Source organism: Pongo abelii, chromosome 19 (genome assembly GCF_028885655.2).
Source record: "Pongo abelii isolate AG06213 chromosome 19, NHGRI_mPonAbe1-v2.0_pri, whole genome shotgun sequence".
Lineage (NCBI taxonomy): Eukaryota > Metazoa > Chordata > Mammalia > Primates > Hominidae > Pongo > Pongo abelii.
In genome coordinates, this window is record NC_072004.2 from 42,766,662 (window position 1) to 42,779,205 (window position 12,544).

General features: G+C 45.5%; 1 protein-coding gene across 1 annotated transcript in view; it reads left to right on the plus strand.

The window, feature by feature from the left end:
- Positions 1-12,544, plus strand: part of SUPT6H (SPT6 homolog, histone chaperone and transcription elongation factor) — a 40,187-nt gene that overhangs the window by 5,285 nt on the left and 22,358 nt on the right. Inside the window, exons 2-11 of the mRNA XM_024235017.3 lie at positions 5,953-6,092; positions 6,865-7,023; positions 7,119-7,195; positions 7,549-7,741; positions 7,980-8,064; positions 8,736-9,009; positions 10,309-10,410; positions 10,669-10,785; positions 11,138-11,227; positions 11,414-11,556. Of these exons, the coding sequence (XP_024090785.1) occupies positions 5,984-6,092; positions 6,865-7,023; positions 7,119-7,195; positions 7,549-7,741; positions 7,980-8,064; positions 8,736-9,009; positions 10,309-10,410; positions 10,669-10,785; positions 11,138-11,227; positions 11,414-11,556 (1,349 nt within the window). The 5' untranslated portion in view covers positions 5,953-5,983. The remainder of the gene's footprint in view (positions 1-5,952; positions 6,093-6,864; positions 7,024-7,118; positions 7,196-7,548; positions 7,742-7,979; positions 8,065-8,735; positions 9,010-10,308; positions 10,411-10,668; positions 10,786-11,137; positions 11,228-11,413; positions 11,557-12,544) is intronic.

Sequence of the window (12,544 nt, forward strand, 5' to 3'; positions counted from 1 at the left end):
ATGTCTTATAGCTTAAACTCCACCCTAGACTTCTGGGACTGTTCTTCAGAGCACCACGCCTAAATGTTTGCTCATGTTGCCTTTTTCCAGACTGTTTTCTTAAATCCTCTTTTATTCAGGCATTACCTTTTCTCAGATATTCCCCAACCTTCCCATTGCTCTCATAGTCCAGTTATATAACTTAACATAACCCTATTGTGCTTTGTCATAACGTTATTAACAAGTTTTTTGAGATAGATTGTGAACTCCACCAAGATTGTGAACTTCACCAGGATCGGAAGCATATTTTACTCATTTTTGTATACCCAAGTCCCAGCACAGAGCTTGACTCTAAAAAAAAAAAACCAGCAAATATTAATTGAATCTGCAAAGTGGAAGGAATTAACAGACTAGATCTCTTTTCACTCTGGTCTCCTCTTAATTGCCTCCTACAACTTCTTGTTCAAAGGGAGGGACTGCAGAGGGCCTCCCTTGTGGCAACCTGATCACAGTTCCATTCCTCTTCCAGCGAATGTCATGGTAACCACCAGCCTCTCCCTTTGAGCCACATCTTGTTCTGCAGCTGTGCTTCTGCCTAGAGAAACCTCTCCCTCCATCTCCCCACTGCCCTTCTAGACCTATTCCAGTTGCAAATTTAATTTACAGTGTGAGTATGGGGAAAATTTTAAGAGCGTAAGTGCTAAATACAACATCCAGACTACATCAGGCTCATCATAGATACCACATATTAATAATAATCATGTACAAATAAATACATTAGTGTCTTTAGAGTAGTTCCCGCTTGTCAGTCTCAGACTGCAGTAGCACTGCAGTCTGCACATCTAGCTCCTGCAAGTTGCAGCAAGTCAGAATTGCTTCTGGCACACCTCTTATAACTGGAAGTCTTGGTATTGAGCTAGATTGGAGGCGTTCCCCAGCTATAGCATAGTGTGTGCTTTATTGCTAACCTAGGCGATGGGAAGAAAGACAACACAGCTATCTTTCCAAGCTGTGTGCAGCATGGAGCACCAGCTGCCCTTGAGACAGAAGAAAGCTGTTGTTTTCATCAGGTAGGCTGTGTGTTTCTTTGTTAAGTAGGCTGAGGGGCATCTGGTCTGCAGGAGCTGGCATTTAATTTGAAGATGTTGAGGCCTTAAAAGATTGAACTTGTGGGTCTGATAGCCTAATTAAAACAAGCTATGTGTGGGGGCTGCCGTACTCAAATCTATTTTTAATGGCTCAGTTCAGGGCTGAGGGGGAGCAATGTCAAAATTAAAATTAGAGCTCCAGATTTAATTGGCAGAAGTTTAAGACTTTCACTTTTGGCAGTGCTCAAGCTAAATGACCTTAAGGATAGAGATCTTGGGGGCATGGGAGAGCATCACCCTAACCCCTAGGCTTACTATACCGCAGCTCTTTAGGGTCTTTACAGTCATTCCTCAACTTTTTGGACTCAGGACCCTTTTATACTCTTAAAACTTATTTAGGACTCCAAAGGCATTTTGTTTATGTGAGTTATATCCTTTGATATTTACCAGATTCAAAATTAAAACTCAGTGAGACATTTAAAAATATTTATTGATTTATTTTAAAGTAGTAAACAATAATACTTTTTATGAATAACAATAGTTTTTTTGGGTTTTTTTGTTTGTTTGTTTTGAGACAGAGTGTCACCCAGGCTAGAGTGCAGTAGCACCATCTTGGCTCACTGCAACCTCTGCCTTCCAGGTTCAAGCAATTCTCCTGCCTCAGCCTCCCGAATAGCTGGGACTACAGGCGCCTGCCACCATACCCAGCTAATTTTTCATTTTTAGTAGAGGCAGAGTTTCACCATGTTGGCCAGGCTGGTCTCAAACTCGTGACCTCAGGTGATCAGCCCGCCTCGGCTTTCCAAAGTGCTGGGGTTACAGGCATGAGCCACAGCACCCGGCCAAATAATAATAGTTTTTAAAACAAAACATTTTAGTAAGAATGGACTGGGTGTGGTGGCTCACTCCTGTAATCCCAGAACTTTGGGAGGTCGAGGCAGGTGGATCACTTGAGCTCAGGAGTTCGAAACCAGCCTGGCTATAATCCCAGAACTTTAGGAGGTCGAGGCAGGTGGATCACTTGAGCTCAGGAGTTCGAAACCAGCCTGGCTATAATCCCAGAACTTTAGGAGGTCGAAGCAGGTGGATCACTTGAGCTCAGGAGTTCGAAACCAGCCTGGCTAACATGGTGAAACTTCGTCTTAAAAAATAAATGAATAGGCCAGGCGTGGTGGCTCACGCCTATAGTCCCAGCACTTTGGGAGGCCAAGGCAGGTGGATCACTTGAGGTCAGGAGTTCGAGACCAGCCTGGCCAGTATGGCCAAACCCCATCTCTACTAAAAATATAAAAATTAGCCGGACGTGGTGGTGAGCACCTGTAGTCCCACCTACTCGGGAGGCTGAGGCAAGAGAATCGCTTGAACCCAGGAGGCGGAGGTTGCAGTGAGCCAGGATCGTGCCATTGCACTTCATCCTGGGTGAGAGAGCAAGACTCTGTCTCAAAATAAGTAAATTAAGTAAGAATGACATTTTTTGTTTTTTAGTACAATGTTTTAATGTCTGCCCTAACAGAATACAGCTGTGTTCTCATATGTTTTTGCATTCAGTCTGTTGTGATGACCACATGTCATATAACCTCTGGAAAACTCCCCTCTACACTCCTGAGAGAACAGAGGGACTGGCCCCTGGACCACGCCCTGAAAACTATTGATAGTTGTGGTACTGTCAACCATGAAGAGTCAGACAGACCTCAGCACTTACAGATGATAGTTTTGTCACCTTGAACAAATGACTACATCTCTCTGAGTCTGTTTCCTCCTCTGTTGAGAGAGAAGTGTGCTGTAACTCATAGGACAGTGTAGGGATTAATAGAATACTTGTTCCCCTTGATAGGGACATAAAATAGTAGGATATTTGTTAGTGTCTGGCACTTGGTAGGTGTGTAATAAGCATTATTCCTCAGGGTACTTTTTAAAAAATTGCTTAAAATACCCGAGAGAGACCCATATTATTTTGGTTGGGTTCTGTGTGTGTGTGTGTGTTGTGAGTTTATTGTCCAGTTCTCTTCCTATGCCTGTTCTGTGTGTCTGTAGTAATATATAAAATGATTTTATGGTCCTTATTTTCATATTTCTCCCTCTAGGAGACATTCCAACTCTTTGAAAATGAAAAATCCGGCCAGGCGTGGTGGCTCACGCCTGTAATCCCAGCACTTTGGGAGGCTGAAGCGGGCAGATCACCTGAGGTCAGGAGTTCAAGACCAGCCTGACCAACATGGAGAAACCCCCTCTCTACTAAAAATGCAAAATTAGCCAGCATGGTGGTACATGCCTGTAATCCCAGCTATTCGGGAGGCTGAGGCAGGAGAATCGCTTGAACCCAGGAGGTGGAGGTTGCGGTGAGCCGAGATCACGCCATTGCACTCCAGCCTGGGCAACAAGAGCGAAACTCCATCTCAAAAAAAAAAAAAGAAAGAAAGAAAATGAACAATTCTCTTCAAATCCCCAGCTCTTAGCAGAGTATATGTACATGGTAGGCATTCAGTTAGGTTTGTGGAAAGAATGGCATCTGAAACCTCAACCGAAAATTCAACATTCCCCCTCCCTCCTATACCTTCAGTTTTGTTTTCTTGAGTTTAGTTAATCTCAAGTTCATTGGTTATAGTATTGATTGAGCTCTGTAAGGGCAATTTTGAGGAGAATTAGAGCCACAGAACTTAAGGCACCTTCAGGTAGCCATTAGCCACCCTTCTCTTCTCTCCCCTCCCACTGCCATCTTTAACTGGGAAGATGGCAGCAATATGAAGATGTAAGTAGTTTATTTAACAGACACTTAATAGTTGCTGATTTATTGCTAATGTGTTGCAGCACACTTGAAGGGATATAGCTTTTCTGGTACAGAATCACAGAGTGCCTTATAATGCTTCTTGTATTGCCATTTATGTTTTCATGATTTTTATTAGTCCCTCCATTGGATATGTTCTTTATCTTCCAGAAGCTTGTAGTCTAAGTGGGAGAAAGGTACATGGGATATATCCCATAGACCGTTTTACTGGACAGGGTGAGGAGTGATGCTGAGTGTGTCAGCAGCCAGCTTTAGGGTTCCACAATGGAATCTTGTTGTGATGATGTGTGCTGTTTTTTAAGTCCTACTCAAGGCCCATCAAGCTCCATGTTACAGTTCTTGAAGATCCCTACTGTCGTTTCCGGGCTTTGGATGAGTCTGAAAGCAGGGAAGTGGAAGATAAAGTTGGGGTTGGTTGGTACAAAATTACAGAATGCTAAGGAAAATTAGGCTCAGGATTCAAATTCAAACTCAGTTAACCCATCTTGAAACAATAGGTTCTTTCCCCTATGTCATGTAATATTCTCAACTGTCCTCTAAGGTAGGTAGCGCTATTACCATTTTCTAGGTTAAGAGAGTGATATTCAGGCGTGTCCAATAATTTGCTTAAGTTTATGTTTAGCTGATAGGGTATGAAACCAGGATTTGATTTCTACTCTTGAGCCCAGCAGTCTTTCCATTTAACCATGTTGCCTTTATTTTGTAGGACATGGAAGCCTTTCAAGATTTTTTACCTGCAAGGGGAGTAAATGATAAAAATAGGCCCTTTTTGGACCCAAATGCTCCCAACCAGTACTCACACAAATCGGCTCAAGTTCATGAAGTATTTGTGTGTTTAATCTATTGAAAAGAGATTTTGCTTTTGACTTTGCTAATAAGTATGAATAGTGTATGTAAATATATGAAAGTGTATGTAAATATATGAAACCTTTTATAAAGTTGGCACTTACTGTTTCCAAGCCTCCTAGGAGCAGATCACATAATCCCACTCTACCACCATATCCCCACTTAATTGTCCCTACATTAGTTTCTTTCCTCATTTGCCCATTCCTGTCTTTAAATGGTAAGTGAGGTAAAACTCTGGGGAAGAGAGATGATACATATACAAGTCTGGTATAATTGCCTTCTTTTTCTTTTCTTTTTGTTTCTTTTTTTTTTTTTGAGATAGATTTTGCTCTTGTTGCCCAGGCTGGAGTGCAGTGGTGCAATCTCAGCTCACTGCAACCTCCACCTCCTGGGTTCAAACCATTCTCCTGCCTAAGCCTCTGGAGTAACTGGGATTACAGGCACCTGCCACCATACCCGGATAATTTTTGTATTTTTAGTAGAGACGGGGTTTCACCGTGTTGGTCGAGCTAGTCTCGAACTCCTGACCTCAGGTGATCCACCTGCCTTGGCCTCCCTAAGTGCTGGGGTTATAGGAGCGAGCTACCGCGCCTGGCCTAATGGCTTTTTTTTTTTAGATGGAGTCTCATTCCATCGCCAGGCTGGAATGCAGTGGCACAATCTGCAACCTCCACCTTCCAGGTTCAAGAGATTCTCCTGCCTCAGCCTCCCGAGTAGCCTGGCTTTTGCCTTCTTTTTAAAAGTACGTATGAGGCCGGGTGCGGTGGCTCACACCTGTAATCCCAGCACCTTGGGAGGCCAAGGTGGGCAGATCACCTGAGGTCAGAAGTTCAAGACCAGCCTGGCCAACATGTTGAAACCACATCTCTTCTAAAAGTAGAAAAATTAGCCAGGCATGGTGACGCACGCCTATAATCCCAGCTACTCGGGAGGCTAAGGCAGGAGAATCACTTGAACCCAGGAGGCGAGGCGGAGGTTGCAGTGAATGGAGATTGCGCCACTGTACTCCAGCCTGGGTGAAAGAGTGAGACGCCACCTCAAAAAAAAAAAAGTACATATGAGAGAAGCAATGCTGGGAGGAGTGGATAATGAAGAGTTGGAACCATCTGATTCTTCTTTTGTTCTCCCCAAGTGGGAATGTTGAGTGGGCAGAGCAGTGGCAGGTTGCTAACAGGCAGTTTGTGGGAAGGTTTAAGAGCCCTCTGTACAATCATGTGTCCCTTTTTTTTATCCTTCACTCTTTTCTTTCCCTAGTTGTCTTCAGGCAGAGTGAGAAGCTGCAGCAATGTCTGATTTTGTGGAAAGCGAGGCTGAGGAGTCAGAGGAAGAATACAATGATGAAGGCGAGGTGGTACCCCGAGTCACCAAGAAATTTGTGGAAGAGGAGGATGATGGTGAGGAGGCCCCAGCCTCAAGCTTCTCCCCACTATTGCTAAGCTTTGGATAGTTGGATTCTTGCTGATGAAAGGCTCAGGCTCAGCACAGAAGTTATCACACATGAGGTACCAGCTTGAGAACTTTCAGTCATTCTTAGCAGATACTAACTGAGCATCTGTCTATATGCCAGGCACTAGGCCTGGAACTAGAAATATAAAACAACAAAGATCCAGCTATTATGGAGTTTACTTTAGTTGGGGGGTGGTTGATAATAAATCAATAGATAAGTCTGTATATAATACTTTCTGTTTTTAGACCTAGCATTGTTGATATTTATTCACCTAGTTTCCTATTTCTCTGGCCAAGCCCAGTCTTTAGAATTGTCAACAGAGTAGAACCACGAAATGACTTCAAAGGGGTAAAGGGACGTACAAGTTTTATCAAAGGAATTATGGCAAAAAAAGGAATATAGCTGCTGAGTTTACAAACTGAGTAAAACAAAGTTATTGGTGGCTATAATAATCTAGTAATGATTTTGAGAAGCCAAAGTGACCAGGAAGATCATCCTGCCCAAAGACAGATGGTGAATGTAGGGGAAAAAAACATTCTTTCCAGATGCTGCTACTCTTAAGTCAATGGCTGTGTTTTGCATCTTTACATGAGGCAGAAGAGTTAACATGGCACCCAGGTCATTAGGTGCAGATCAAATGGATAATCACATTAAACAAGTTACCCTGAACCTCTAGCCTGTTTTTCAGTCTCCATGCCTCAAACATGCATGTCTTCCAGATGAGGAGGAGGAGGAGGAGAACCTAGATGATCAGGATGAGCAAGGCAACCTGAAAGGCTTTATCAATGACGATGATGATGAAGATGAAGGGGAGGAGGATGAGGGCAGTGACTCTGGTGATTCAGAAGATGATGTTGGCCACAAGAAGAGAAAACGCAGTGAGTAGTCTGTTGTTGGCTCAAGTGAGGCTTGGGTGGAGGTTGTAGCAGAAAAGGGCCACCCCATCACCATGGGCAACACTTTGTTTCTTCAGCCTCTTTTGATGACCGCCTGGAGGATGATGATTTTGACCTCATTGAGGAGAATTTGGGTGTCAAAGTCAAAAGAGGAGTAAGTGTCATTCTTTGTCTTTGTCCCTGGGGGGTGAAGGAAAAAGCCCTGGAAATTTCAATGTCTCTGGGTGAGAAGGTACACGCAGGACAGTTTGGAGAACATTAGAGCACGGTGTTCGGTATCATTGTACTACGGAGCCTAGATTTGCATCCCAGATCTGGGTGCCTGTTAGAGAAAGTCTTGTCCAAGTTTCAAGGATGGGCTTTGAGGCTACAAGAGCATCACTTAGCATGTTCTTTCCCATCTCTCTTGGTCAGAGTAATTGTGGGAAGAAGGGAGTGAGACTGGAGATTTGGTATCCGTATGCCAGACTCCTCAGATCCTGATAAGGCAGGTTTTCCCACCCCTAGCAAAAGTACCGGCGTGTCAAAAAAATGTCAGATGACGAGGACGATGACGAGGAGGAATATGGCAAGGAGGAACATGAAAAAGAAGCGATTGCGGAAGAAATCTTCCAGGATGGGGAAGGGGAAGAAGGGCAGGAGGCCATGGAGGCCCCCATGGCTCCTCCGGAGGAGGAGGAAGAAGATGATGAGGAGTCAGGTATGTTATATTGGGCAGGGAAGCCAGTGTTTGGATGGGTGTTGGGATTTCCTGACCCATGGGAACAGGATGGAAACCATTCTTTAGCTACATCCCCCAGCATTTGATGCAAAGAAGTTCCTTTTCAGGAGCTTCCCTTCTGTTTTGCTCACTGGCCACTCACATAGTAGGAACCAAAGCAATTTAGTCCTGGCTGAGCCCCTGACTCTGAGCCCCAACCCCTCCTTTTCCTACCCAGATATTGACGACTTCATTGTGGATGATGATGGACAGCCTCTGAAAAAACCTAAGTGGCGGAAAAAGCTTCCTGGATACACAGACGCGTGAGTGGGGTCTGGTACATGGTGGGGATAAAGTGATTGAGTGGGCCCAGTCAGGAAGGAGGAGGTCAGAGGCCTTTGCCAAAAATGGGGCATTCCTAGCTTGCAGCCATTTTGCTTCCCTGCCTCAAATAACCTCTACCAGGCAGTGATTTCAGACTGCTTCTGGAAGCCCTGGGAGCTGTCTCTGCACTCTAGGGCTACTGTGGGATTGGAGTAGAGTCCCACATGGGCAAGGCTGCAGCGTTCCTCTTCAGCCTATAGCTCCATGTTTATTCAATTATATATATATTGACATTCTTAATATAATTTTGTTGGAAGACAAATGCCCGTGTCACAATTTACAAATTTGAAAGCTTTTGCTCTAAGGGAATACTGTAATGCCTTAGCAGAAGATGGGTCCGCTGAGCAAGATACAGACCCGTTTGCTCTGTTGCTATTTGATTGCTGTCACTTGAAGGTGCCAAAGATGAGCTTTTTATTCTTCCATATACAACAGTTTGCCCAGAAATATCCCCCAATGAAGCCTTTCGTCCACAGTGAATATGGTTATTTTGTTTACCTTCCTCCTAACCCTCTCAGTTCCCTTGGGACAAGTAAAGGATCTATGCAAGGGCTGCATTTCTCTCCTCTCACCTGAACCTGAGCCAACTGCCTCTTGCTGCCACCTACAGGGCCCTGCAAGAAGCCCAGGAAATCTTCGGTGTGGACTTTGACTATGATGAATTTGAGAAATACAATGAGTATGATGAAGAACTGGAGGAAGAGTATGAGTATGAGGATGATGAGGCTGAGGGTGAAATCCGAGTGCGCCCCAAGAAGACCACCAAGAAGCGTGTGAGCCGTAGGAGCATCTTTGAAATGTATGAGCCCAGTGAGCTAGAAAGCAGCCACCTCACAGATCAGGACAATGAAATCCGAGCCACTGACCTGCCTGAGAGGTTCCAGGTAAAAAACCACCAGCCTCCGCTCTTCTACCAATCCATAATTACCTTGTAGCCAAGAAATAATCTAGCAAAAGTCTGGCATTGAGTATCCAGCACAGGCTTTGAACCTCATCTCACCCGGGGCCTGGGAAATCCAGCTCTTAGAGAAGGGAAGATAGACTCTACCTTGCTTACGGTTCTAGAAATACTGTTTTCTTTAGAAATCTGTGAAATGCAGTCTGGGTGCTGTGGCTCACACCTATAATCTCAGCACTTTGGGAGGCCGGAGTGGCAGATTGCTTGAGACCAGGAACTCAAGACCAGCCTGGGCAACATAGGGAGACCTTATCTCTACAAAAAATACAAAAAACTAGCTGGTTGTGATGGTGCACACCTGTAGTTTCAGCCACTCAGGAGGCTGAGGTGGGAAGATTGCTTGAGCTTGGGAGGTCACGGCTGCAGTGAGCCATCATTGCACCACTGCACTGCAGCCTAGAAGCAGACCCTGTCTCAAAAAAAAAAAAACTATGAAATGCTTATGGCTAGGCGCGGTGGTTCACACCTGTAATCCCAGCACTTTGGGAGGCCAAGGTGGGTGGATCACCTGTGGTCAGGAGTTCGAGACCAGCCTGGCCAACATTGTGAAACCCCGTCTCTACTAAAAATGCAAAAAATTAGCTGGGCGACCAGTCATGGTAGCTCACGCCTGTAATCCTAGCACTTTGGGAGGCCAAGGCGGGTGGATTGCCTGAGCTCAGGAGTTAGAGGCCAGCCTGGGCAACATGGTAAAACCCTGTCTCTACTAAAATACAAAAAAAAAAAAAAAAATTAGCTGGGTGTGACAGCGTGCATCTGTAATCCCGGTTACTTGGGAGGTTGAGGCAGGAGAATTCCTTGAACCTAGGAGGCGGAGGTTACAGTTAGCCGAGATCACGCCATTGCACTCCAGCCTGGGCAACAGAGCGAGACTCCATCTCAAAAAAAAAAAAAAAAATTCAGCTGGGCGTGGTGGCGGGCACCTGTGATCCTAGCTACTCAGGAGGCTGAGGCAGGAGAATCATTTGAACTCCGGAGGCGGAGGTTGCAGTGACCCTAGATCGCACCATTGTGTTCCAGCCTGAGCAACAAGAGCGAGACGCCATCTGAAAAAAAAAAAAAGAAATGCTTATTTCATGCCAGAACAACACTGGTATGGCATTTGTAGAGCAATACTGGAAATGTGCACTTGATGATCACATGTTTCTGTCCAAAAAGGTATATGTTTTTCTTAAGTGAGACACAAGATAAAGTCAGTCTCACCCTGTTGTCTTATCCACTGCAGCTCCGCTCCATCCCAGTCAAGGGGGCTGAAGATGATGAACTAGAAGAAGAAGCTGACTGGATCTACAGGAATGCTTTTGCCACACCAACCATTTCTCTCCAGGTACGCAAAAAAGATCCTTAGGTTTTGACATGAACCGAAAGACACTTCATCAAGATGGGGAGCTCTTCCTCCCCTATTTCATACATCCGTGTGCCTGGTATAGAAAACTATGTGTATGTAGTCCCAACAAGTGTGTGTATATGAGAAAAATTTTTTAGATTTCATCTAGAAAGGTTATCCTTTGTTATTAAGCAGTCTTGTATGGTAAGACAAACCAAGTAAACACTGTCTTGCTATTTATTTATTTTCCTACTGTAGGAAAGCTGTGATTACCTAGACCGAGGGCAGCCAGCCAGCAGCTTCAGTCGGAAAGGGCCCAGCACAATTCAGAAGATCAAAGAGGCCCTGGGCTTCATGCGAAATCAGCATTTTGAGGTAACACCTCAAGCTCTGGTGGCCCATTGGTGAGAAATTTAGTTAGGGGATGAGGGAAAAGATAGTTACCTAAATGAGGTGGGAGCCCCCTTCTCCTATCCCCTATCCATGACTCAACAAGTGTTAGGATCAGCAGAGACCCTAGTGATCATAAGAACAATGCTACCCTGTCTGTAGCTTTATTTTCTCCTATTGAGGAAAGCACCAGGCCCTGGAAGGGCTGTGAGGGAGGCCAGGCTTCTGACTATTGAATTTCCTGGAGCTGTTTCTCTAGGAAGTCACTATCTACTGACAGAGGGGATCTTAGCAAATCTATCTTCTCTGAGTGACTGCAGTCTCTTTGCCATCCTAGGTGCCTTTTATTGCCTTCTATCGAAAGGAGTATGTGGAGCCTGAGTTGCACATCAATGACCTATGGAGAGTCTGGCAGTGGGATGAAAAGGTAATGTGGATCCATGGCCCCCAAGAGGTGTAGGCCAGGGAAGGCACCATTACTGCCAGGATACCACAAACCCAAACCTCCCAGGCCTGTCTAGTCCCCCCAACTAGGTTTTCTGGTAAGGAACAGAGCAGCCTTGAGTCTCCAGGGCTGAACACAAGCTCTCATTCCTGCCCTACTTCACCTTAGTGGACCCAGCTGCGGATCCGTAAAGAGAACCTAACACGGCTGTTTGAGAAGATGCAGGCTTATCAGTATGAACAGATCTCTGCTGACCCTGACAAACCTCTTGCTGATGGCATCCGGGCTCTGGACACCACTGACATGGAGAGGTAAAACGTGGTGTTTATTCCATGATGGGAAGCCCTCAGACCCAAGGCTGGCCCTGCAGGAGCATTGTTATACCTTGGAGAATGTGTAGCACAGGGCCCCATCCCTTAGAAATCCAACTTGTCAACCAGGCACAGTGGCTCACACCTGTAATTCCAGCACTTTGGGAGGCCAAGGCGGGCAGATCACTTGAGGTCAGGAGTTCAAGATCAACCTGGCCAGCATGGTGAAACCCCATCTCTACTAAAAATACAAAAAATTAGCTGGGAGCAGTGGCACACGCCTGTAATCCCAGCTACTCATGAGGCTGAGGCAGGAGAATTGCTTGAACCGGGAGGTGGAGGTTGCCGTGAGCTGAGATCGTGCCACTGCACTCCAGCCTGGGCAACAGAGTGAGACTTCGTCTCAAAAAAACAAAAAGAATTATAGCTTCTCAAAGCCAGGCGCAGTGGCTTCTGCCTGTAGTCCCAGTTACTTGGGAGGATGAGGCAAGAGTATCACTTCAGCCCAGGAATTCAAGGTTGCAGTGAGCTATGATTATGCCACTACACTCTACACTGAGTGAAAGAGCAAGATCCTGGGTTTTTTTTGGGGTTTTTTTTTTTTGGTGTTTTTTTTTGTTTGTTTGTTTGTTTGTTTGTTTTTTGTATTTTTAGTAGAGACAGGGTTTCACTGTGTTAGCCAGGATGGTCTCGATCTCCTGACCTCATGATCTGCCCGCCTCGGCCTCCCAAAGTGCTGGGATTACAGGCGTGAGCCACCGCGCACGGCCGATCCTGTCTCTTAAGAAAAAGGGGGCTGGGGCCGGGCACTGTGGCTCACGCTTGTAATCCCGGCACTTTGGGAAGCCAGGGCGTGCGGGTCATGAGGTCAGGAGTTTGAGACCAGCCTGGCAAACACAGTGAAACCCCGTCTTTACTGAAAATACAAAAATTAGCTGGGCGTGGGGACGGGCGCCTGTAATTCCAGCTACTCGGGAGGCTGAGGCAG